The following is a 23,093-nucleotide window of genomic DNA, read 5'->3' as shown; positions in this document are numbered from 1 at the left end:
AAATCCTGGCCCTAGTGGCTTGAAACATACTCTCAGTGTTTGTATGTTTGTGCCCCAAATACAGACAGAATGAAGAAATGGGGGGAAGGGATATGGTGTGACCACACCCTAATGGGGGATGACTATCTTTCTCAAGTGAGCAGATGTGCCTTCTGGCAATTAAAAAAAGGGAGAAAATGAGTTTTTAAATACCGTAAATCTGAGGACATGTAAGTATATAAAAATGTAACACATAAATACGTATAAAATGTGTAAGTGGTTACCCCAAGTTTGGGCTTATGGGCAATTTCACTCTTTCTTAATTGTTCTGATTTTTTTGTTTTGCTATAAATACTATTACTTGTATAACAAAAATAAAAGAAATCATTTTAAGAAAACAGAAAGAGGGCTAGCAGGTGATGTGAAGGTTAAGGCACTGAATCCCATAGTGGTTTGAGTCCCAGACCTGGTGGCTTGAAAGTCAACACTGGGGTGCCAGGTAGGTGGCATGGTGATTAAGGACACTGGACTCCCACATGGATGACCACCACAGTTCAAATCCCGGACTTGGTGGCTTTCTTTCTCACTGTCACTCTCCCTCTCTCTCTGGTAAAACAGAATACTACTACTACTCCTAAATAAAATAGAATAAATAATTTAAAAAAAGAAAGAAAATCAACACTGGGCACATGTGTGCACATGCCCAAAATCCCAAGAGGAGAATGGAGGAGAGGGGATTGGCGTGCGGCCATTCTCCCTAGGGGGTAATTTTCCACTTTCCCTGTCTCTCTCACACATGCCCTATAGCAAAAACAAAAACAAAACAAAAACAAACCAAAAAGAAAACAAGAAGAATTTCAAGCAACTAAAATAAACTAAATTCATTCATAAATTCTACAAAAACAGATCTAGCTAACTCTATATGTTGAAAGAGAAGTGAGAGATCACTAACATATTCCCAAGTCTCTCTCTTTCTCACACACACATACACACACACATGCACACGCACTATTCACATATACCCACTATCTATGTATCACCTACTAGCTCTGGTCAAAGAACAGAGGAAGATGTTATTATCGGAACTAGGTAGAGCCTAGCCTGGTTGCTTGGCCACACTATCTCAGAATGCTTTCCATCTCTGATATTGGTACCAACCTTATCGTTTCGCATGGACTAAAAGCGTGATTACAAGTGAAGGGCTTGTAGCAAGGAGGGTATACAGAAGTGGTCTGTAATTGTTAACTATCGGTACATTTATTAGATGCAATTGAAAGAATAAGGACCACCAGCAGCAAATGTGTTGCCAGGGGCCTATTCTGAGCACTTGCCTCCATTTTACTTTCTTATTTTCTCTTTCCATTTAGTCAAAGTTAATATGTGTTTGTGCTCAAAGAGAAAAAAAAACCAAAAAACAAAACCAAAAAAACCCTATTTACAGCAGCAATATACACTGTAAAACCAAATTCCCTCCAGAGCTAGCTACTGAGCTGGTCTCTTGGATACCGTACTCCAGATTTCTATCTTGTTAATAAAATTTACAAGAGGCTTTTGGTTTGGACTGGACTGCTTAATTAGCCCCAAGAGACCAAACCAAAATGGAGTCACTCATGCTGAAGTTCCAGCCTCCAACCGAAACTCAGCTGTTGCTTGACCTTCCAAGAAAGGAGGAGAGTGGCATGGCAACTGATCTCATGTGGCCAGCTGCGCAGTTAGTCTCGGACCCATGCTTGAAAAACCTCATCAGGCGTGTGTGCACGTGTACTCCCAATCCTGAGAGGAGACTACAGAAGGGATCGCTGAGTGATCATCCTCCCTTGGGGTGATTGCTCACTTTCCCTCTCTCTGTCTCTCTCCAGTGGACGTGCCCTATAACAAATTAAAAAAAAAAAAGGAAAGAGAGAAACGAGGAGAGAATAGTCAAATACCCAAACAGACCAGTTTGAGCTGGCATGATAAGGAAGTCCCTATACTCTAACCTTTACAAGAAAAATAACTTCAAAATGAACGATCTGCTTTTTGTTTTCTGCTGTCTTCAACTCATTTCTGCCCATAAACTAACCTCCCCTACTCCACTCTGGAATACTCCTCTTTCATGTTATAGACTGAGGTGTCGTCTGACTCCAGAATTGCCAATAAAGAAAAATTAAGACCTTTACTTTTTTTTTTTTTTTTTTACAATCTAACCTATAATCTACCAAGTATAAGGTCATATTTATACATTCTGAATTGCAATGTAGCTTTTTTTCTCCCCAAATGATTTTTCTCTTTCTCTCTTCCTTCTTTCTTTTTTTCTTTGGCTATAGGGTATATGCTCACTGGAGACAGAGATAGAGATGGGGGAAAGTGAGTGGGCATCACTGGTCTTCTTAGTTGGAATGTCACCTTCTCAGAGTTGCGACCTCCTTGTCCCCACCATCACCGTGGGTCTGCTACACCTTTCCCGCTATTTCTGCTCAGCATCTCCACCACCTAGCACCATCTTCCAGATGCTGTTAAATGCTGATCATGGGCCCAGGCAGTGGCAGCAGTAACGCAGAGCTCCGCAAGGCTGACCCACGGGGGCCCTGGAAACCTCCCTGAGTACACAGGGCACGTGCACGCCCATGATCCGGAGCTGGCTGAGGCTGGGGTGGATTGTGGTGTAGAGACTCCATGGGGGTGCTGTACTCCTCCTCTCATTTATGGAAGAACTGAATAAACTTTTATTTATATTTAGGTTTTTGTCATGGGGCATGTGTGCTCGTGGAATGGGGGGGTGGTGGAGAGGGAAAGTGGAAAATCACCCTCCAGGGGGCATGGTCATGCCATAATCCCCTCTCAATTCTCCTCCCGAGATTTTAGGCACACATGCACATGCACACGCGCTGGGCCTGGGTTTCAGACTATGACTGGCCATGTGGGAATCCAGCACCGTGAGTACCACACCACCTACTGACCCCAAGAATTGAATAAACTCTTAAAAACTATGCTGATTCTGATTCTGCATGTCTACCTAGCTCCCTGGAGATGCTGATGCTGCTCATACCCAGACCACAGTGTCGGCAGCCAAAGATCTAACCAATAACTTAAATTTGGTCTATTTCCTAACTCGTCACACTTAATCTAATCTCACAAGCGGAGATACCATATCAACTGCTGTTTCCTCCTTGTAGCAAATAGTGTGTGACATAAAGTAGATGCTTAATAAAATAAGTGTATGCTAAATGAAAAATAAATGAGTGGCGAAAGGCCGTTCCGACATGGCGGGCCCACTAGGATGCCAGATCTAAGGAGTCCTCCCTCAGCCTGCTTCCTGCCCGGCTTCTTGTTTGTGCCTCACTCATCTTCCTCACCCACTAGCAGGCCAAATGCTGCCACGCGTTAGAGCAAAAGAGAATGTGTTTGGTTCCCTGCTTACCTGGACTCACCACCTCATTGAATTAGTTTACGGAGAGAAATTCCCACCAGCAGCTGGAACCCTCACCTGCTCAAGCCTACAAGTCTTTGGGGTCAGGTAAGTAGAAATCCTGGAGGCCTCACCGTGCTGAGGTCCTGGCTAGAACCTCGGAAGGGAGCTAGGGGTCCTTGTGCAGGGTGAAAGTTTTACTCTGAGCTCCAGGAGAAGAATCCCAGCCTTCACCACGCTCCCACTTCCTGGCCAGAGCCCTGGGAGCTGGGAAGCAGGAAGCCACACCCTTTCCTTTGTCTGAGGCTCTTGCATTTCAGGCCTGTAGGGTCACAGTTCCAGGTTCTCAGGAGAAACAAATCCAATCACACACTCTAAGTTGATTTAGGAATACCAGGTCATCACTGCAAAGCACAGTCTACAACTTAATCACCATTATTAAATCCTGTTTGAATAGTTTATCTTGAAAGTACCCTGCAACGGGTGTGGTCATGCTGAAATTCCTTCTCCATATTTCCATCCTGTTGGGTTTTCAGGAATGTATACGCAGCCACCTGGCATGTTTTTCAAGCCATTGGGGGGTCAAGATTTGAATCATGGTCAGCCATGTGGATCCAGCTCCTTTATCACTAGGCCACAGGGCCTCCATTTTGGAGGACCGTCTCCATTATAAACTATTAAATTCCTATGACTAATAACTCAGGGCTGATAGCAGTCTAAGGTTTCTGCCCTCCAGCAAACTTACTGCCCCTCCCTGGAGCTACAGGATAACCTGAAAACCTTGGGTGGGTGAGTACCTTAAATAGATGAACACCTTGAACGGATTAGTACCTTGAATGGATTAAATTTCCTGCTTCTCTGACTCCTCCCTTTGACGCTGTATAGGGCGGGATCTGAGCTCAATCTCCACCTCGAGACCCAATTCCCCCATAAAAGACCATGTCCAATTCCCAGTTGGGCCGGAGGTTTTGAGTGTTAACTCCTCCGCACCCGCTGGCATAATAAACAGCTCTCCTAATCTCTACGACTGCTGCTTCCCATTCCTTGGCATCTGGTTTTCTGCAACAGAGAGGGGCTGAGCATTGATTGAGCTGCTTCACCAATGGCTAATGATCTCATCAGTCATGACTACGTCATGAAGCTTCCATAAAAAACCACATGGCCTGGGAACCAGAAGTTAGCATAATGGCTATGTCGCTGGACTCCCACATAGTCGACTGCGGTTTGTGTCCTGACCCAGTGGCTTAAAACTCACGCTGGGCACGTGTGCGTGCGTGCCCAAGATTCCAAGAGGAGAATGGAGGAGAAGGGATTGAGGCGTGACCATCCCCCCTGGGGGGTGATTTCTCGCTTTCTGCCTGTCTCTCTCTGTCTGTCTGGCAAGCGCACGTGCCCTATAGCGAAAACCTCTCAAAAACAAACAAACAAACAAACAAAAAAACCCACATGGCCTACTGCAGCTTGCTTTCTCACTCCTCCTCCCCTCACTTCTGTCCCTCTCTGATCTAATTTAAAGAAAGAGAGAAAGAAAGAAAGAAAGAAAGAAAGAAAGAAAGAAAGAAGAAAAAGAAAACAAAAGTATGCATAGATTTCTAAGGTTTTTTTTTGTACTGAAATAAACTTGTACTTTAATCCCATTTTCAGTAAACTTTTTGAAGTCTCCTCAAAAGTTTTGACTGCACCTAGCACTAATGGTTTAACCTATTCATTCAGTGTAGTTCCAAGCAAAAGTGCAAGTGTTTTTGGAAACTGACAAGCCAAACTTAAAGTTTATATGAGAAATAAGATATTAGGAATGATCAAGACATATGAGGGGAAGCCAAAAAGTTTATGGAAAATGGAATTAAAGTATAAATTGTGGGCTTGGGGGCCAGCGAGTGGTGGTGGCTAAGGTGCTAGATTCCCACATGGGCAGCTGTGGTTCAAGTCTCAGACCTGGCAGCTTGAAAATCATGCCAGGCACGTGTGTGTGTGTGCCCAAAATCCCAGAAGGGACTGCGGTGTGGCCATCCCCCTGGGGGGTGATTTTTCACTTTTGCTCTCACTATCTGTCTCTCTCTCTGGTGAACACATGTGCCCTGTGGCAAAAACCTTAATAAAATAAAGTGTGAGAGACCAGCAGTTAGCGTAATGGCTATGTTGCTGAACTCCCATGTAGCCGACCGCGGTTTGAGTCCTGGACTCGGTGGCTTAAACTCACGCCGGGCGCATGCCCAAAATCCCGAGAGAAGGGAGGAGAAGGGATTGCAGTGTGGCCAATCCCCCTGGGGGGATTTCTTGCTTTCTATCTCTCTGTCTCTGTCTTTCTGGTGAGCACATGCGCCCTATAGCAAAAACCTCTCCAAAAAATAAATAAATGGTGTGGGCTCTTGGAAGGCATCTAATAAACAGAAAACTGTTGCTAGTTATTAGAATACAAGCTAAAAATGCAAGCAAGGAAGGGCTCAGGACTTTTTTTTTTTAATTAAGTTTGTTTATTTCTTGCATGAGTGAGAGAGACAGACAACACCCTCAGTAGGGTCTTATTCCTTTTTATAAAATTTCTAGAGGGTGTGTGTGCTCGCTGGAGACAGAAAGAAAAAGAGAAAGTGAGAAAATACCCGCCAGGAGAGATGGCCACACCACAACTCCTTATCCTTAGGTTCTTCTCTTGGGAGTTTGGGCATGCATGCACATGCACCCGACATGTTTCTTAAGGTGTCAGGTCTGGGACTTGAACTTTATCATTGGCCATGTAGGATCCACCTGCCTTAGCTACTATACCACTGGCTGGCCCCCCAACAGAATCTTGATGCTATAATCCACCCTGAGCCTTCAGTCAGTCTGGATCATGGGCACAGGTTTTCCCCAAGGTATTTAGATCTCTAGGTGAAAACCTTGAATCTTCCCATGTGGGTAAGTGAAGAGCATTGCATTTTACCACAGTGCTACTGCTTGGCCCCAGGAATTACCTTGTGATGGTGTTGCTAAGGTGTAACTTACCAGGAAGGGATATGTTTGTTGCTGTGGTGGGGCAAGTCCTGCTCCATCCAAACTTCTTAGTGCTCTTTCAAGCCCTGAAATAAACCCTGATTTACAGCATTTATAAGCTAGAGAAACGTCCTCACTTCATGCATTGGATTAGCTCTCCTTATTTCTGGTTTCCCTTTCTGCAGCTTAAATGACCTGTGGTCAACAGTGGTCCAAAAATATTAAATGGAAAGTTCCAGAAACAAACAATTCATAAGTTTTTAATTGTGCTTGATGAAAACTCCCAGCTATGCTCTGCCAGGAACATGAAGCATCATTTGGTCACACTGTGAATGCTGTCTGCCTGTCATGTCGTAGCCATCTCAACTGTCAGAAAAAAATATGCACCCACTGGGGGTTTCAAGACATCTCTCTCCCACACAGACCACTGTATTTCCATGGCTCTTGCTTGTCTTGAGTCTACAGACCCATCCACATCCTCGAGAGCTGAAAATTCAAATAACCAAATAAAACTTTGTTTTGCCTTTTCAAGGTAAAAGTTGTATTTTAGAATAAAAATTGGCAAGGGCAGATAACTTTGGTTTGTGTATTCCCCTTCTTTTGTGGTAAAATCATTTTTAAGTAAATGTTTTAAGTACAGCATTGTAGAATGCAGCTTAGAACCTTGTTATCTGAGGCATTTTTAGAGTCTAGTCTTTCTGTTGATATTTGATAAGGAGGAAAATGAAGTTAAGTGCCTTCCCCAAAGTCACAGAACTCGATAGCACAGCTGAGACTACACTCCTAGGATTCAGATACCCAAATCATTATTCTTTCTAACAAAATAGTAATGCTCAAATATTTGATATACTTATCATAAAAAAAGGGGATAAAAACACTGGCCAGAATAATCTAATGGCACTTCATTTCCTATGAATTCCTCTCTGTTTCAACTCTTAGGAAAAATTGTGGTTATAGATTTCTATCCTAAAAACTGGGTCAGGGGCCGGGAGGTGATGCAGCAGTAATGCAACTGGACCCACATGGGAAGAGTCCTGGGTTCATGTCCCAGGACCTCACTGAGCACACACGTGTACCCACAATGTGGGCTGGCTGAGGCTGGGGATGGGTCACAGTGTAAAGACTGTAGTGGGGTGCCTGTCTCTTTCTTTCATGGATGAAGTGAATAAATGACAACAATAAAAAAATTGGATTTAATATGAATAAACAAGGTATAATGGATAAGAAATTTTTACAACTTTGAAGTATGACTTGAAAGATCTCGACTCTTAAGTACAAACTGCCCAATGATGGCCCTTACCCTCTCAAAAGAAAATCAAAGTGGAATAGGGATGAATAATGGACACAGTACCACATGTAGAAATTAGAACACTTTATTATAAACATTTCCAGAATATAAACTGATTTTATATCAAGACTCTTTCAAACTTTTAAAACTAGAAGTAACCTAAGTGTTTTATTATTTTAATGTATTATATTTCCCACTTTCCAACCTAGAAAATACACTGCAAATTAGAACTAACAAAGGAAAAAATAACCTAAATTGCTTCATAGAGAAAACCAATGAACATAAAAATATCCAATTCAAAACTAAAACATAATCAAGAAATAGAGTCTGTAAAGTCTTTTAATCTTTCAATTTAAAATAAATGACCTTCCAAAGGAAAATAATTCTAACATCTTTAGTTACTCTCATTAAGAACAATTATATTATATGAAAGAAAAATGTGATAATGTTCTTAGAAAGTGAGGAAAAGTCATTTCCATGTTGGAGGGCAAGTTTCCTAAATATCTTCTGTTTGCTTGGCTTTTGCTAGAAGTTAAAGTACCTGTCCACTCAAGAAAAGTGATAGGAATGTGAACATAATAAAACCAAGCTCTTTTTCAACTATTTTTTCAACTTAACCTCAGGACAATCAACTAAAGAGCTTCAAAACCCAAGGATGGACTGATCCCAAAGCATTTCCTCCTCTGTCCTTTCTTCGCCTTGTTCCTTTTTCTCTTTTCTACGTTTACGTTCCTCTTTCTTAGAGGATACATCTCGGCTTTTTTTCTCTTTTCGATTCTTAAGCTTTTCTGTACTGACCTGTACAGTTTCTGTTTCCACCTCCGTTTTCTTTCTTTGGGTGCTCTTGTGTTTGTCTGAATCTATTTCTTCACAACTTCTTTTCTTCTTATGTTTGGGTCGCTCCTCCTCTGGTCTTTCTCTGCTTTCCTCTGGGTGCCTTTTCCTCTTCTGATGCATCTGTTTATGACTGGTTTGATGGGCACTGGTACTGTTTTCTGAGGAGTGGTGCTTGTAAACTCCAGGTTCTACACTGTATGAACCGCAATTATATTCTTGCTGACTAAGATCCAGGGGTACTGGCTTTTCTGAGAAACAGTCCCTGGTGAACTGACAGTAGCTCAGAGAGTCTAGTCTCAGCCTGCTGTCATGAGCTGGTAACCACTGAGGTAACCGGTTTTCCACTGTCTGTGAAATATTGCATGATCTTGGGTAGGTCTGGACAGTTTCAGATGGGAGTCTTTGATCAAACATTCTATACCTGGGCCTAGAATCAACCTTTCCTTTGTACCCAGCGGTTTCCCAACAATCCTCTCTCATCTTTCTGAAACAAGTCTTTGGCTCTAAGCCTCTGGCTTTCTGCACTTTAATGTAATCTTCAAGTTCGTCTTGAAAAGAGTCATATGTCTTCTTTGAATGCTTCATTAGGTTGACAAAGAGGGACTCTCTGCAGAAAAGATGGAGAAAATTCTTACTAGATTATTTTGTTCTGAATATTTCCTTGGCTCTTGAAAAGAACTTTCCAGATCAAATAAGCCCAAACAAATGAGAACCTACTTCAGCATAAAAGTTAAATTATCATGACATTATATGCCAAAAAAGTAGCATTAGGATGGTCAAATATTTCCCAGGCTACTCACAAGTAACTTTTCTCTTCTCAGAAGTGGGAAGATGAGGGCAGAAGGAAAGATGGCTGATATACAGGGTGCTGTTGTATGGCTAAAACTGTGATATGTGGGGATGTGGGGGTAAAACCTGAATGTTCAGAGAATTTCTAAAGTTGTGATTAATTAGTTTCCTGTATACTGTTTTCTAAGAGAAGTAATAGAACCATAGAGAAGTAATTTGATCTTTAAAAATCTTCAGTTTTCACATAGAACAAAATTAACTTACATACTCACCTAACTAGAGTATTATAAGGCTTAATAATAAAAGGATGTTTATAAAATGGTTTGGGAATATGGGAAGTTAGAAATTAAGCTAATGAGATGAAAATCACTCCTAGGGAGTAAAGAGAAAATGACAGAACAGAGTTCTGTATCTTCTGTACAGGGCTTGGGCTTTATTCCACTACTTCTGATTGGTGAGAATGCATTCTAGAATGCCTTCTGGTTTGTTCTCCAAGTACTGGCTGAAAGGGTTAAGGGGAGAAATGGAGGCGAATAGAACTGATGTGGAAAAAAATTTCAGAGGAAATTTGGAGTAGATATAGTAGAGTTTTTGTTTGCCTATTTGATTCATTTTGGAGAAAAGAAGCAGCCCTATTCCTTATTCTCTTTCCTTTTCCCACCTCAAATTTATTTTTTTGGAGAGGTTTTTGCTATAGGGCATGTGCGCTCACCAGAAAGAGACAGAAAGACGGAAAGCGAAAAAATCAACCCCCCCCCCACCAGGGGGTATGGCTACACCACAATCCCTTCTCCTCCATTCTCCTCTCAGGATCTTGGGCATGCACACACACGCACCCGGAGTGAGTTTAAGCCACCAGGTCTGGGACTCGAACCGCGGTCGACTACATGGGAGTCCAGCGACATAGCCATTATGCCAACTGCTGGTCCCCCCACCTCAAATCTTATATAAGCACAAATATAGGAGAAAATGTACTATTCTGAGATGATTCTGCTCTAGATATTTCTGGTGATATAGTTTATCTCCAAAATTAGAAGGCAACATAAGCCATGTAAAAGTGAACATTTTTTCCTTTTCACAGAAACGAATAAGCCTGACAGGGCACTCTAGAGTCACTAATGATTAGCTATTTTTTTTTTTTCTGGAAGTTGATGATGAAAAAGAAAGTCCCAATAAAGCCCAATTTGGTGAGAGAAAAAAACTCAGCTCCAATTTACTTCAAATAGTATAAAAATTCTGAATAGGATAACATAATGAACCGTTGGTTAAAAATAGGCAAACCATCGTTACAGATACTTCAGACAAGAATATATAGAGATGGTCAATAAGCACATGAAAAGATGTTTGCAGTCATTAGTCACTGAGCAAATGGAATTAAAACCATAATGAGACACCCACCATACACTCACTAGAATGACTGAAATTAAAAAGACATGTATTACCAGTGTTGGTGAGGATGCAGAACAACTGGAAAGCTCTTACATTTGTGGTGGGAATGTAAAATGGTACAACCACTTGGAAAACAGTATGGCAGTTTTATTAATTAATTAATTAATTAATTAATTAATTAATTATCTAACCACTTGGAAAACAGAATGGCAGTTTCATTTATCTATCTATCTACCTACCTACCTACCTACCAATTTATTTATTTATTTTTGAGAGATTTTGCTAGCGTGCATGTGCACTTGCCAGAGAGATAGAGACAGACAGAAAGTGAGAAATCATCCCCTGGGGGATGGCCACACAACAATCCCTTCTCCTCCATTCTCCTCTCAGGATTTTGGGCATGCACGCACATGTGTCTGGCATGAATATCAAGTTGTCTGGTCTGGGACTGAAACTGTGGTAACTATACGGGAGTCTAGTGATATAACCATTACGTCATATGCTGGTCCCAGCATGGCAGTTTCTTAAAAAGTTAAACCCAAACCTACCATATAATCCAGTTATTCCACTCCTAGGTATTTACACAAAAGATAAGGAAATATAGTCTATACAGATATATAGATGTTCATAGTAGTTTTATTTTTAATAGCCCAGAAAGGAAAAATCCAAATAACTGATCAACAGGTAAATGGATAAATCTAACAGTGATATAACTGTACAACTGAATACTAACAGTGATAAAGAAGTATGAACTATATAGACATATGCAACGACATGAATGAACCTGGAAATAATTATGCTGAGGAAAAGCAGCCTGATGAGTACATACTTTGTGATTCCATTTACATAAACTCTTGAAAATGCAAAATGAGCTAATCTGTAGTAACAGTGGTTGCTTCGAGATGAGGCAGGAAGAGATTATAAAGCAGCATTTTTTGGGGTGATGGATGTGTTCACCACCTTGATTGTGGTGATGATCATTTCACAGACATATATGTCTGTCAAAACCTATCAAATTGTATACTTTATTGTCTTATTTGTTTATGTTTTTGCTATAGGGTGCATGCACTCGCCAGAGAGAGAAGGAAAGTGAGAAATCACCCCATCACTGGGATGGTCATACCACAATCCCTTCTCTTCCAGTCTCCTCTTGGGATTTTGGGCATGCACACACATATGCGCCCAGCAGAATTTTCAAGCTACTGGGTCTGGGACTTGGACCACAGTCAGCTATGTGGGATTTAGCACCTTAATCACCACATGCTACCTGTGGCCCCCCAAATTTTATACTTTAGATATGTATGGTTTATTGTGTATCAATTAATATCTCAATAAAGCTGTTTTTAAAAATCACCAACAAGATTAAAAAAGATGTTGGTAATTGTTGAAACTGGATGATAGGTATATGAGGGTTCATTATACTATTGTTTTCCACTTTTGAGCATTTAAAAAATTTTATAGTAAAAATATTTTACTTCATACTCATGAAGACAGTTATTATCATAAAGACAGTTTCGATATTATCATGAAGATAGTTATTAGCAAAAAGATGATAAGTATTGGCAAGGATGTGGAAAAACTGGAATCTTTGTTTATGGTTGATGGGAATGTAAAATGATGCAGCTCCTTCGGAAAAGAATTCAGCAGTTTCTCAAAATGTTAAACATAGTTACCATATGACCCAGCAGTTTCACTTCTAGGTATATGCCCCAGGGAGCTGAAAACCTGTGTTCACACAAAACTGTAACACAAATGTTCATACCAGCACTATTTATAACAGCTAAAAAACAGAAAAATCCCAGTAGCCATCAACTGATAAATGGATAAATAACATGTGGCATATTCAGATAGTGAAATATTATTTAGCTGTAAAAAGGAACGAAGGTACAACACAGATGAACCTTGGTATATTATTATTATGCCAAATGAGAGAAGCCAGCCTCAAAAGACTACAGATGGCACAGATGTGAATAAAGCAGTGAATGGAACCTTACCCTTATCAGGCTGAGAACTTGGTGAAGAAATCTCATCATATTCACCTATTAAGAGCTTCGGTTTTTCAACATGAAGTTTTCCCAAACAATAAGACTGTGCAGGGTGTACGATGCAGGGATTACAGATCACTACTCCACTCCCATTCACCTGAAACCAAGCACAATTTTGTTAAAAAGACAAGTTAACTCAAAGTTTGGAATTACATCATCAGCACAGACCAGTCATCTGAAATGTCACAGTATTAATCTTTATGTTCTTTTGTTGTTCCTTTTTTTTTTTAATTGCCAGAGGACATGTGCACTTGTCAGAGAGAGAGAGAATGAGAGAAAGGAAAAAGTACCCCCCAGTGGGGTGTGTTCACACTGCAATCCCTCTTCCTCTATTTCTCCACCCTGTCAGGATTTTAGGTACACACACACACCACCACCACCCCACATACATGCCTAGGATGTTTTTCAAGTGCCAGGTGGAGACGACAGCAGTTGGCCATGTGGGACCAGACTCCTTTAACCACTAGGCTACAGAGTTGACCCCATTTTATTTTATTTTGCTTTCTGTAAGTCTGAAAATAAAACCTAACTTTTTGAGCATACATCTTACCTTAGAAAGAAAAATAATATTTTGTTCAAGATTATATTAAATAAAAATAATTTATATTTATATTTAGATAGAGTGGGGGATGGGGAGATAATGGTCAAAGGGTATAAAGTTTTAGTCAGACAAAATGAGTAAGTTATGGAGATCAATTGTACAGAATGGTGACCTACAGTTAATGTATTGCATACTTGAAAATTGCTCAGAGTAGATCTTAAAATGCTTTTACCATATATATACACAAAAAGATAATTACATGAGGTGATGAATATATTAATCAGCTTGATTACAATAATCATTTCACAGTATATACACATATCAAAACATCATGCTGTATACTGTAAGTGTGTATCACTGTTTATCATTTATAAATTGCAAATACCTCCATAAAACTGAAAAAATATAAAATTATCCCAGATTTACATCCCAGAATCTGAAAATAGCACTCATGAACTTTAATATAGTCAATCTGAACTAGGAGTTTAAGAAGTTTTGCTGGCTTTCAAATCAAAGTACTGGCCTCAGTAATCTATGATTTAGAAGCCAGTAATTTTTATGTTCCTGTTGGTGAACAAAATTATCAGTTACTCCCCCTTTCCCCAACATACTTTTCTTTCACTCTTACTAACAAACCTCAGGCAATGTTTCCAGTTCAAAGACATTTTTCTGGCCATTTTCATAGCAAGATGTGGTCATGTGATAAATTCTAGCCCCTAAGAACGCCAAAGTGCCATGTAGAACTACAGGACAGCTCCTCCTTCCTGCTGCTGGAGTGAAGATGGCATGACTAGAGTTCAAACACCATCAGGGAACGTGAGGGAGGAAGCCAGTGACTCAGGGCAGAAAGATGGAACATACCTGGATGTCTCTCCTGACACCACTGGGCTGTCACAGCAGCCTTGTATTGCCCACCTTCAAACTTCGCTTTTAAGTGAGAGGATGAATAAACCTTATGAGCTCAAGCTATGGCAGAAAATCACCTCTGCATAAGTTTAAAACGAATTGCATAAAAATAACCAAAATATTGATGTAGAGAAAAGGGAAACTGACTTTTCCCAATTATAAATGACTTTTCTTTTATATGTATTTTTCTACACTGAATATAGTCTATAATTTATAAAAGTTACTGAATTTCAATGCCAACTCAAATGATCGCAGAGTCCTATGATGGTCTCTTTTCACTAATCTGAGATCTTTGGGCTCCAGGGAGTGAGAATATATAGACAAACTCTGTATTTGATTTCACTTAATTCTCACAACTATGGAAGGCAGGGATTACTACTCCCGTTTTTGCAGGTTGAAGAAACATATTCAGAGATAAAAGTGAACCCCACTGATAGCCATATGGGATTCAGCCATCTTAACCACGAAGCTATCAGCTCTATGTGGCAATTTAAATGAAAGTGTTGAAACCAATGTCATGTCTATGATGTACTAAAGGAAAAAAAGATGTAGAACTGTACCTATTTACCTATCAGTCATAAAACTCAATTTCAGTCAAAATAATTTGACACATAGAACCACAAGTTAAATACAACATATACCTATATATTTACTGTAAGGAGGTAGTTACAGAGCTGGCCTGTGATCCATTCACTCCCCTTCCTGGAGCGGAAGGCAGGCAGCATCTGGATCTCTGAGGAAAGAGCCTAATGATATTTGCTAGGAGGGAGACCTTTTATCTCTAAAATGCTCTTAGCAAGATGTCCCTGGCAACGGATTATCTCTGGGAATAGATAAACCCAGAATCTGAGGCATAACTCCCTAAAAAATGTCTTTCTTGCTGGCAAGCGTACACACCCTCTGGCAATTACAAAAAACTCTATTATATATAGTATCTCTCAAATTTTTTTGTTATTTAAAATTATATCATTGAATTGCATTTGACTTTAAAGTTAGCAAGATAAAAAGGTTAACTAAAGGTTTTTTTTAGATCTTTTTCAATTCAAAATTAACATTCACAAACTGACCACAGTAATGTGCTATTTTCTATGAAAAATCTTTAATAAGAACAGGTAAATATTGTCTTTCGGTGACATCAAAACTTAGTATAAATGCAAAATTTACTGAAGAGTTATTTAGAAGTTCAAGACACCCTAAAATAGAACAATGATTTCCCTTTCAGTTCAACCCTTAATACCAGCCTTCTCAATTCTAAAAGGCAATGTTATAAGTTGAGGTCACTTTAAACTCCTTTATCCACCAAACTCTTTTTTTTTTTTTTTTTTTTTTTTTTTTTTTTTTTTTTCAGAGATAGAGCATAAGCTTTAACTAATCTTAAAGAAAAACTTTTAAATTATTTCTTTCATGAGAGGGGAATGAGAGAGGCAGAGAAAGGAACCACAACAGGGTCTTTGCATTGTAGTCAACCTGGTCTCAGCCAGCCCAGATCACTGAGGTATGTCTGCACCTGGCATGCTCATGGAGGTTCCAGGATGTGAACCTGGGACCTTTTCCAGGTGGGTCCAGCTGCATTATCACTGCACCAACATGTGACCTCTTACTTTAGTTTATCTATATTAAGTAGTTTCATAAGTTCAAGCTCAAAATCTCAGCCATTTTCCTCCCTCAGACAAGTCCTGAGTCATGTCTATTCTAGCTTTGTACTTTGCTCTTTCAAAACTATCCCTTCATTTTTCAATCCCTACAAACTCTAGTTAGTTCAAGTTTTCCATTCTTTGGGCTTTCATTAAATTTTATTACTATTTATTGAGTTTTGACTTCAAGATACTATGGTGGGTAGTGAGAGGAATAGGAAAAAAGAGATGAACATTTATTGAATGCCTACTGTATGCCAAACAAGAGAACAGATTATTCTTTTGGTCATTTACCTCTCCAAGGTAAGCGGAATTTCCTTTATTTTGAAGATCAGAATATTGAGATTCAAATTAAAATATCTTGCCATATGTATTACTTGATAGAGCCAGACGCTAAATTTTGGTTGTCTTAACTCTTTTCATTATATATACATGACTGTTTCCTACATTGGGGATGGTAAGTGAATAAGACAATTGTTAATAAAGAAGAATTACAATTTTGTAAAAATGATAAGCAAAGAACTATGATACAAGACAAAAAAGTGTTAAGTGCTGTTAAGATGTAAGAGGGTATAAAGTCTTCTTGCTAAGGGGTTGGGCAAAGACTGGAAAAGAGATTTTGAATTGACCCTTACGAGATGGGTAAAAATTAAAGAAAACAAACGAGTGAAGAAAGGATATTATGAAAAAGTCAAGGGCATTAGAAAACAACTTCTGTTTTAGATGAAAACAAGAGATGCATAAAGTTAGTGAAAGTGCTAAAGGTGGAATGGGCCCAAATCATCAAAGACCTCATTTGGGCATTTGAATTTAATTTTACAGTCAATAGGGGTAGAAAAAAAGAGACTCAAAATGAGGATATTGTGGGGCCAGCAGGTGGTGTGGTAGTCAAGGTGCTGGACTCCCATATGACCAACCACGGTTTGAGTCCTGGACCCAGCAGCTTGAAAACCATGCCAGGCTCATGTGCATATGTCCAAAATCCCAAGAAGAGAACAAAGGAGAAGGGACTGCAGTATGGCCACCCTGCTTGGGGGGTGATTTCTCACTTTCCCTCTCTCTCTGTCTCTCTCTGGCCAGTGCACACACCCTATAGCAAAAACTCAAAAAAATGAGGATATTGTTAGGAAGCTGTTGCTGGCAGCAAGTGGTTATTGGGCTACACCCAAAGAGTGGCAGGGGAAATGGATAGAATGGAAGAATTTAAGACAGTCTAAAGGGGGAATTAAAGGAACCTGTGCTAGTTAGGAAGAGAGCAGGTAGAAGGCAGAGGGGAGCACAGACCAGTCTAAGTCTTTGATCTTGGGTAATTTTTGTCAGAGAAGTAAGAGTGAGAAGAGCTATTGTTATTCTCCAGGGCGCAGGTTGTAGGCAGTGAAGTGGAGAAGCATGTGTTAAAAAATACAGCAACTTCAGTTTTGAAATAAATTCAGATTCTATCATATTCACAGTATCTTCCACATCTCTCCGTCTGTATGTTCAATTTCTCTATGAAATTGGGTTTAAATAATTTGCAGATGTTCTAGGTACTTTGAAATTCCTTACCTATTAAAATAGTTGGGCCCTTGAATTAACTGTGTATGTATCAACTTCAGTGCATATGGTGGGCAACAGAAATCATTAGAGAAAAGGAAGATGGCTTGGTAGTGAATTCTGGGGGGTTAGTAGAAAACTTCCCTTAGGAGATTTTGACGCCACCTCTATTCCAATTGCATAGTGATTACTATTAACTCATTAAAAGGTTGTAGAATAGTTTGAAGAACATAGACTGCAATTATGATGGAGTACAGTGAAAGTACCACTTTCCCTGACCTGGACGCTATTTCCATTCTTACCATTTTATTTAGTGTTAGCTTTTTAATTTTATTTTAAAATACGTAATAGGCACCATATTACTGCTTTCTATTGACCTTTTTAATGGTTAAAGTCCTGGTGGTATCATCTCTTCTTCCACTTTGGCTATTGTCTCCTTTCTGATACTTATGAAACAGATTTTTTTTTTATGCAGGAATTAGTACTTCACATTGTTATGGATTTAGGTCACTCTTCCTAAATATGAACAGCTTTAAAATTTCTAATGTTGATATTTGCTATGGCTCCCGCACACAGTTTTTATATGCATTCAGTTTCTTTTTTTAAAAAATTACTTTATTTAACATTATTTATTTATTTGAGAGAGTGTGCGAGAGAGGGTGTGTGAGAGGGAGAGAGTGTGTGTGTGAGAGAGGGTGTGTGTGAGAGAGAGTGTGTGTATGTGAGAGTGTGTGTGTGTGAGAGAGAGAGTGTGCGAGAGAGGGTGTGTGAGAGGGAGAGAGTGTGTGTGTGAGAGAGGGTGTGTGTGAGAGAGAGTGTGTGTATGTGAGAGTGTGTGTGTGTGAGAGAGAGAGTGTGCGAGAGAGGGTGTGTGAGAGGGAGAGAGTGTGTGTGTGAGAGAGGGTGTGTGTGAGAGAGAGTGTGTGTATGTGAGAGTGTGTGTGTGTGAGAGAGAGAGTGTGCGAGAGAGGGTGTGTGAGAGGGAGAGAGTGTGTGTGTGAGAGAGGGTGTGTGTGAGAGAGAGAGAGAGAGAGAGAGAGAGAGAGAGAGAGAGATGGAAAGTGAGAAAGCAACTGGCCAGGTCCCAGGACTCGAACTAAGTTCAGCCATTTTGGGAGTCCAACATAACCACCAACCCACCTGCTGGCCCCGATTCAGTCTATCTTCACCCACATAGTTGGTGAAAACTTAATGCAAAACAAGGGCAAAATAATAACTATGGCATTGCTACAAAGAATCTACTCTCTTTCTGCATGTATGATTGATCTATTTATTAGCTATCTATGGGTCTAATGGAAGAGATTAAGAATCTGTCAGAGGGGCCAGGTGTTGGCACAGTGTTAACACAACTTGACCTACATGGATAAGCCCCGGGATTTGTGTCCACGACCTCCCTGAGCATGCCAGGCATGCACACATGCCTGCTGTCTGGGTTGGTTGAGACTGGGGGTAGATAATGACACGAAGATTCTGTCGGAGGTGCCATCTGTCTCTCTGATGGAATAAATAAACTCTAAAAAATATTTTTATAGAATCTGAATTTACTTCAAGATTGAACTCAGCATTTTTTCAAACAGTGTTTCTCCATTCTTTGTCCTACTACTCTTCTACTTATGGTTTGATTATTCAAACCTATTTGTATGCACTGAAGTTTTATTTTTCCATTATTTTTTATATATGTGTGAGATGCCCTCTTAAAAATGTACCATTTTTTTCCCACCATTTTTTTGACTGGTTCTCAATCTCAGTCATTTTGATCAAAGCAATCTACGGGTAGACAAGTGAACTCTTATAGTCAGGTGGTCTTGGGGGTATAGCCTAAAGAGATCAACTGCAAAATAAAAAACTAAAGTTTCATGATTTACCTTAAGAACTTATTAATTTCTTGAGCTTAAATGAAACAAAATGTCCTTAATGTTCAATAAAATGTGCTATTTAAAGTTCAAGTATGTTCCTAGAACGTAGATGAATACCTCAAAAACCACTAGGATTCTGGGTATCTTCACTAAAGGAATATGGTCCCACATGTTCCTCTGATATACTAGTAGATCTTTCATTATAAAAGAAACTGAGGCATGTTATGACTTATGTTTCCAAACTGCCTTTGTGTGTGTATATTCTTTTTGCTATAGGGTGTGTGTGCTCACCCAAAGAGTGACAGAGAGCAACAGAGAGAAAGTAAGAAATCACCCCCCTGGGGGGGCTGGCCACTCCACAATCCCTTTCATCCATTCTCCTCTTGGGATTTGGCATGCATACACATGCACTCAGTGTGATTTTCAAGTTGCTGAATCCAGGACTTGGAACTATGGTCAGCCATGTGAGAGTCCAGCACCTTAACCACCATACCACTTGTTGGCCTCCCACACTGCCTTTTAATGCTCATTTCAAAGTATCACATTTACAACTCATTCATTAATAATTGGTTCTGTAACACTTCTACAGAATTGGCCTTACCATGTACTAGGTACTGGTTTAAGCACTGATTAATTTTGCCTTCATAAGAAATCTATAGACTGAGTACTATTATTACCCATATTTTATACATGGGGACACTGGGGCATAGGAAGGTTAAGGAATATCATCATGGTTATAGTAATGCCAGAGGGAGTATGGCTCCCCAATCTGTTATTATGCCGGGCTTTTTTTTTCCCCCCTAAGTAAAGGAGGATATTTTCTTAAGCTTTATTATTTACTTCATGTACAAGAGAGAAAGAGAGACCATCTTTGACAGGGTCTTGATGCTGCAGTCTACTCCCACTTCAGTCAGCCTTGGATCATGGACACACACATACCTTGTATACTCAGAAAGGTGTTGTTTAAATGCAAACCAGTAACATTTTTATGTGGGCCTGCCTCACAGAGTACACATTTTACCACGGTGCCACCATCTATCCCCTCAGAGTCTCACCCTGATGGGATTCTCCTGCCTCATTCTCCCAGTTAGGACTATAGTATTTGCCACTGTGCCCAGACTGTACAGGTTGGACCAGGAACTGAACCCCAGTCTCCCACTTCAGCTTCAGTCCTGGCACAGTAGTCCCTTACCACTTGCACCACTGTGGCTGAGTCAGGCTGCCTTTCTAACTTATGTACAACTTCTCGATCTTGTACAACTCATTCTGGAGTCGAGTATCTCTTCTTTAAAAAACTGAAACTATTTTCTAATCTCCAGGATTTACACAGTTCTCCAGTGAAAATAAAAATTGGGCCAGCTGTGGTGTGGTGATTAACGTGGGTTGATCTCACATGGCCAACTACACAGATCAAGTCTTGGACTGGTGGCTTGAGAAACATGCTGGGTGCGTGCGTGTGTGTGTGTGTGTGTGTGTGTGTGTGTGTGCGCGTGCGCGCATGCACCCAAAATCCTGAAAAGAGAGATTAAGAAAGGATTGTGGTGTGGCCATTCCCCATGGAATGGCAAGCACACATGCTCTCTAGCAAAACTTAAAAAAAGAAAAAAAAAACAAAAAAACAAGTCACAAAGTGGGAGAAAATAATCTTATATTTAAGACACAGGACTTACATATAGGATACATAAGAAACTTTTATGACTCATAAGGTTCTTTAAAGTGCAGGAGAAAAAAAAGATTCTTTAAAATGGGCAAAATTTGAATAGGCACTTCAGAAAAGTACATAGCTATGTAAATGTGAATTAAAACCATAATGAGATACCACTGTGCCCTCATCAGAATGACTGAAAAAAAAATTAAAGGACTGAAAATATCAAGTGTTGCTAAGGATACTGAATAGATACAGCTCCCATAAATTATTAGTGATCAGGTAAGACAGTATTCTATAAAGTAGTCTGACATTTTCTTTGAAAGTCCAACATACTTCTACCATATGACCTAACTATTCTATACTCCTATGTATGTATGTGAGATGAAAACATGTAACTGTGCAAACACTTGTGAATGAATGCTCATGGCAGCTTTTTTATTTGTTTTAAGGTTTTTGCCATAGGGCCTGTGCGCCTGCTGAAGAGACACAGACAGTGAAGGATAGTGAGAAATCAGTCCCTAGGGATGGCCATGCCACAATCAATTCTCCTCCATTCTCCTCGTGGGATTTTGGGCCGGCATGCACACATGCCCAGCTTAAGTTTCAAGCCACCAGGTTTGGAACTTGAACTACAGTTAGCCATGAGGTGATCCAGCCCCTTAACCCCCATGCCATGCCAACTGCTGGCCCCCATGACAGCTTTAAGTTTTTTATAGCCCAAACTGAAACAGCCTTAATTTCTATCAACGGGTGAATGAATATGCAAAATGTGCTACATTCACAGTGGATGGGATAATTCAGCAACTGAAAGGAATCAAATATCAACACAATTCATCCATGTCACTGGTGAAAATGTGATGCAAGACAAGGGTAAACTAACAGTTATGATGTTATCTGTATGCAACGCTGCAAAGAATCTACTCTCTCTGTGTGTATGATCTATCTATTCATTAACAATCTATGGGTCTAGTGGGAAAGATATTAAGAATCTGACAGAGGGGCCAGGGGGTGGCACAGTGTTAACATAATGACATGAATGAATCTCAAAATTGTCACACTAAGTAGAAGACAGACACTGAAGATTACTTAATGCATGATTTGATTTATAAAGAGTTCTAGAAATGCAAACAAATCTACAGCAACAGGAAGCAAATCAGTTTGCCTGGGGACAGAGCTAGTAGAAGGATTGCAAAGGGGCATGAGGAAACTCAGGGTTAAAGGAAATATCTGGCATTTTGCTTATAATGGTGGTGTCATGGGAGTATACACCTGTCACAAAGCCATTGAATTATACACTTTAAATATGTGAATTTTATTGTAAGTGAAGTCTACCTCAATAAAATGTACTAGAGGAATTTAAAATCTTATAATGAAATTTGTTTTGGACAAGGGATAATTCTCCAATAATTTGTTAAATTGATTTTTAAATGTTGGCTTTGTTTCTAGATTATCCACCAAACAAAGGCCCAGTCATCTACGTACAACTTTGCCTGTCATCTTACTTACCACATTGCTCCTTTGAGCCAGTTACAGAGACTCAGGAGTCAGGTCTGCCCCTAATTAGCTGTGTAACCCTGGTCAAGTTTCTCAGCCTCTCTATGTCTCAGGTTCCTCACTTCTTTTTTTTTTCCTCCTTTTTTTGGAGAGATTTTTGCTATAGGGCACATGCGCTTGCCAGAAAGCCAGAGAAAGCCAGAGAGACAGAAAACAAGAATCACCCCCCAGGGAAGATGGCCATGCCGCAATCCCTTCTCCTCCATTCTCCTCTCGGGATCTTGGGCACGCACGCACACACGCCTGGCATGAGTTTAAACCACCGGGTCCAGGACTTGAACCGTGGTCGACTACATGGGAGTCCAGTGACATAGCCATTACACTAACTGCTGGTCCTGCTCACTTCTAAACTAAAGATATAACATACATTTTAAGAAGCTACTGTGGTCCTTATGAAAACTGATGTATATAAAGTGCTTAGAACAGCACATGACACACGGTAAGTACTACATGGGTGACCAATTATATTTAACTGACACAAGCAAGACGGTCGACCAACCAATTACTCTATGAACTACTGAAAGCCAAATAAAGGCAATGTTATCTGTATACAATGCAGAAGTGTCTCATATGAGTACCCACTTCTTTGTTTTTTCAGGCTAACTCATGTTCATGGGGTAATGTTTTCATAAATGTTGAAAGATGGATCTGATCTCTTTTTTCTTCTGATTGCTCTGATTTTGAACCAACTCTTTGAAAGTTTCAGCTTATCTCCTGTATTAATGTTTGCTATAAC

General features: G+C 39.9%; 1 protein-coding gene across 1 annotated transcript; it reads right to left on the bottom strand.

Annotated features, from left to right (window-relative positions):
* Window positions 1-7,694: 7,694 nt before the first annotated feature.
* KRCC1 (lysine rich coiled-coil 1) lies at window positions 7,695-12,805 on the bottom strand. Its single transcript, XM_006168363.3, has 2 exons — window positions 12,635-12,805; window positions 7,695-9,069 (listed from the first exon to the last, which is right to left on the bottom strand). The coding sequence occupies exon 2, from the start codon at window positions 9,045-9,047 to the stop codon at window positions 8,268-8,270; it is 780 nt and encodes a 259-aa protein (XP_006168425.1). The 5' UTR covers window positions 9,048-9,069; window positions 12,635-12,805; the 3' UTR covers window positions 7,695-8,267.
* Between the last annotated feature and the right edge of the window lie 10,288 nt (window positions 12,806-23,093).

This window comes from Tupaia chinensis, unplaced genomic scaffold (assembly GCF_000334495.1).
Source record: "Tupaia chinensis unplaced genomic scaffold, TupChi_1.0 Scaffold145741_1, whole genome shotgun sequence".
Classification (NCBI taxonomy): domain Eukaryota; kingdom Metazoa; phylum Chordata; class Mammalia; order Scandentia; family Tupaiidae; genus Tupaia; species Tupaia belangeri.
Note: the sequence above shows the minus strand (reverse complement) of the source record. Positions and strands in the feature narration are given on the sequence as shown.

Excerpts from the sequence above, each read along its gene's own strand:
- KRCC1 (XM_006168363.3), bottom strand. The coding sequence starts at position 9,047 with ATGAAGCATTCAAAGAAGACATATGACTCTTTTCAAGACGAACTTGAA.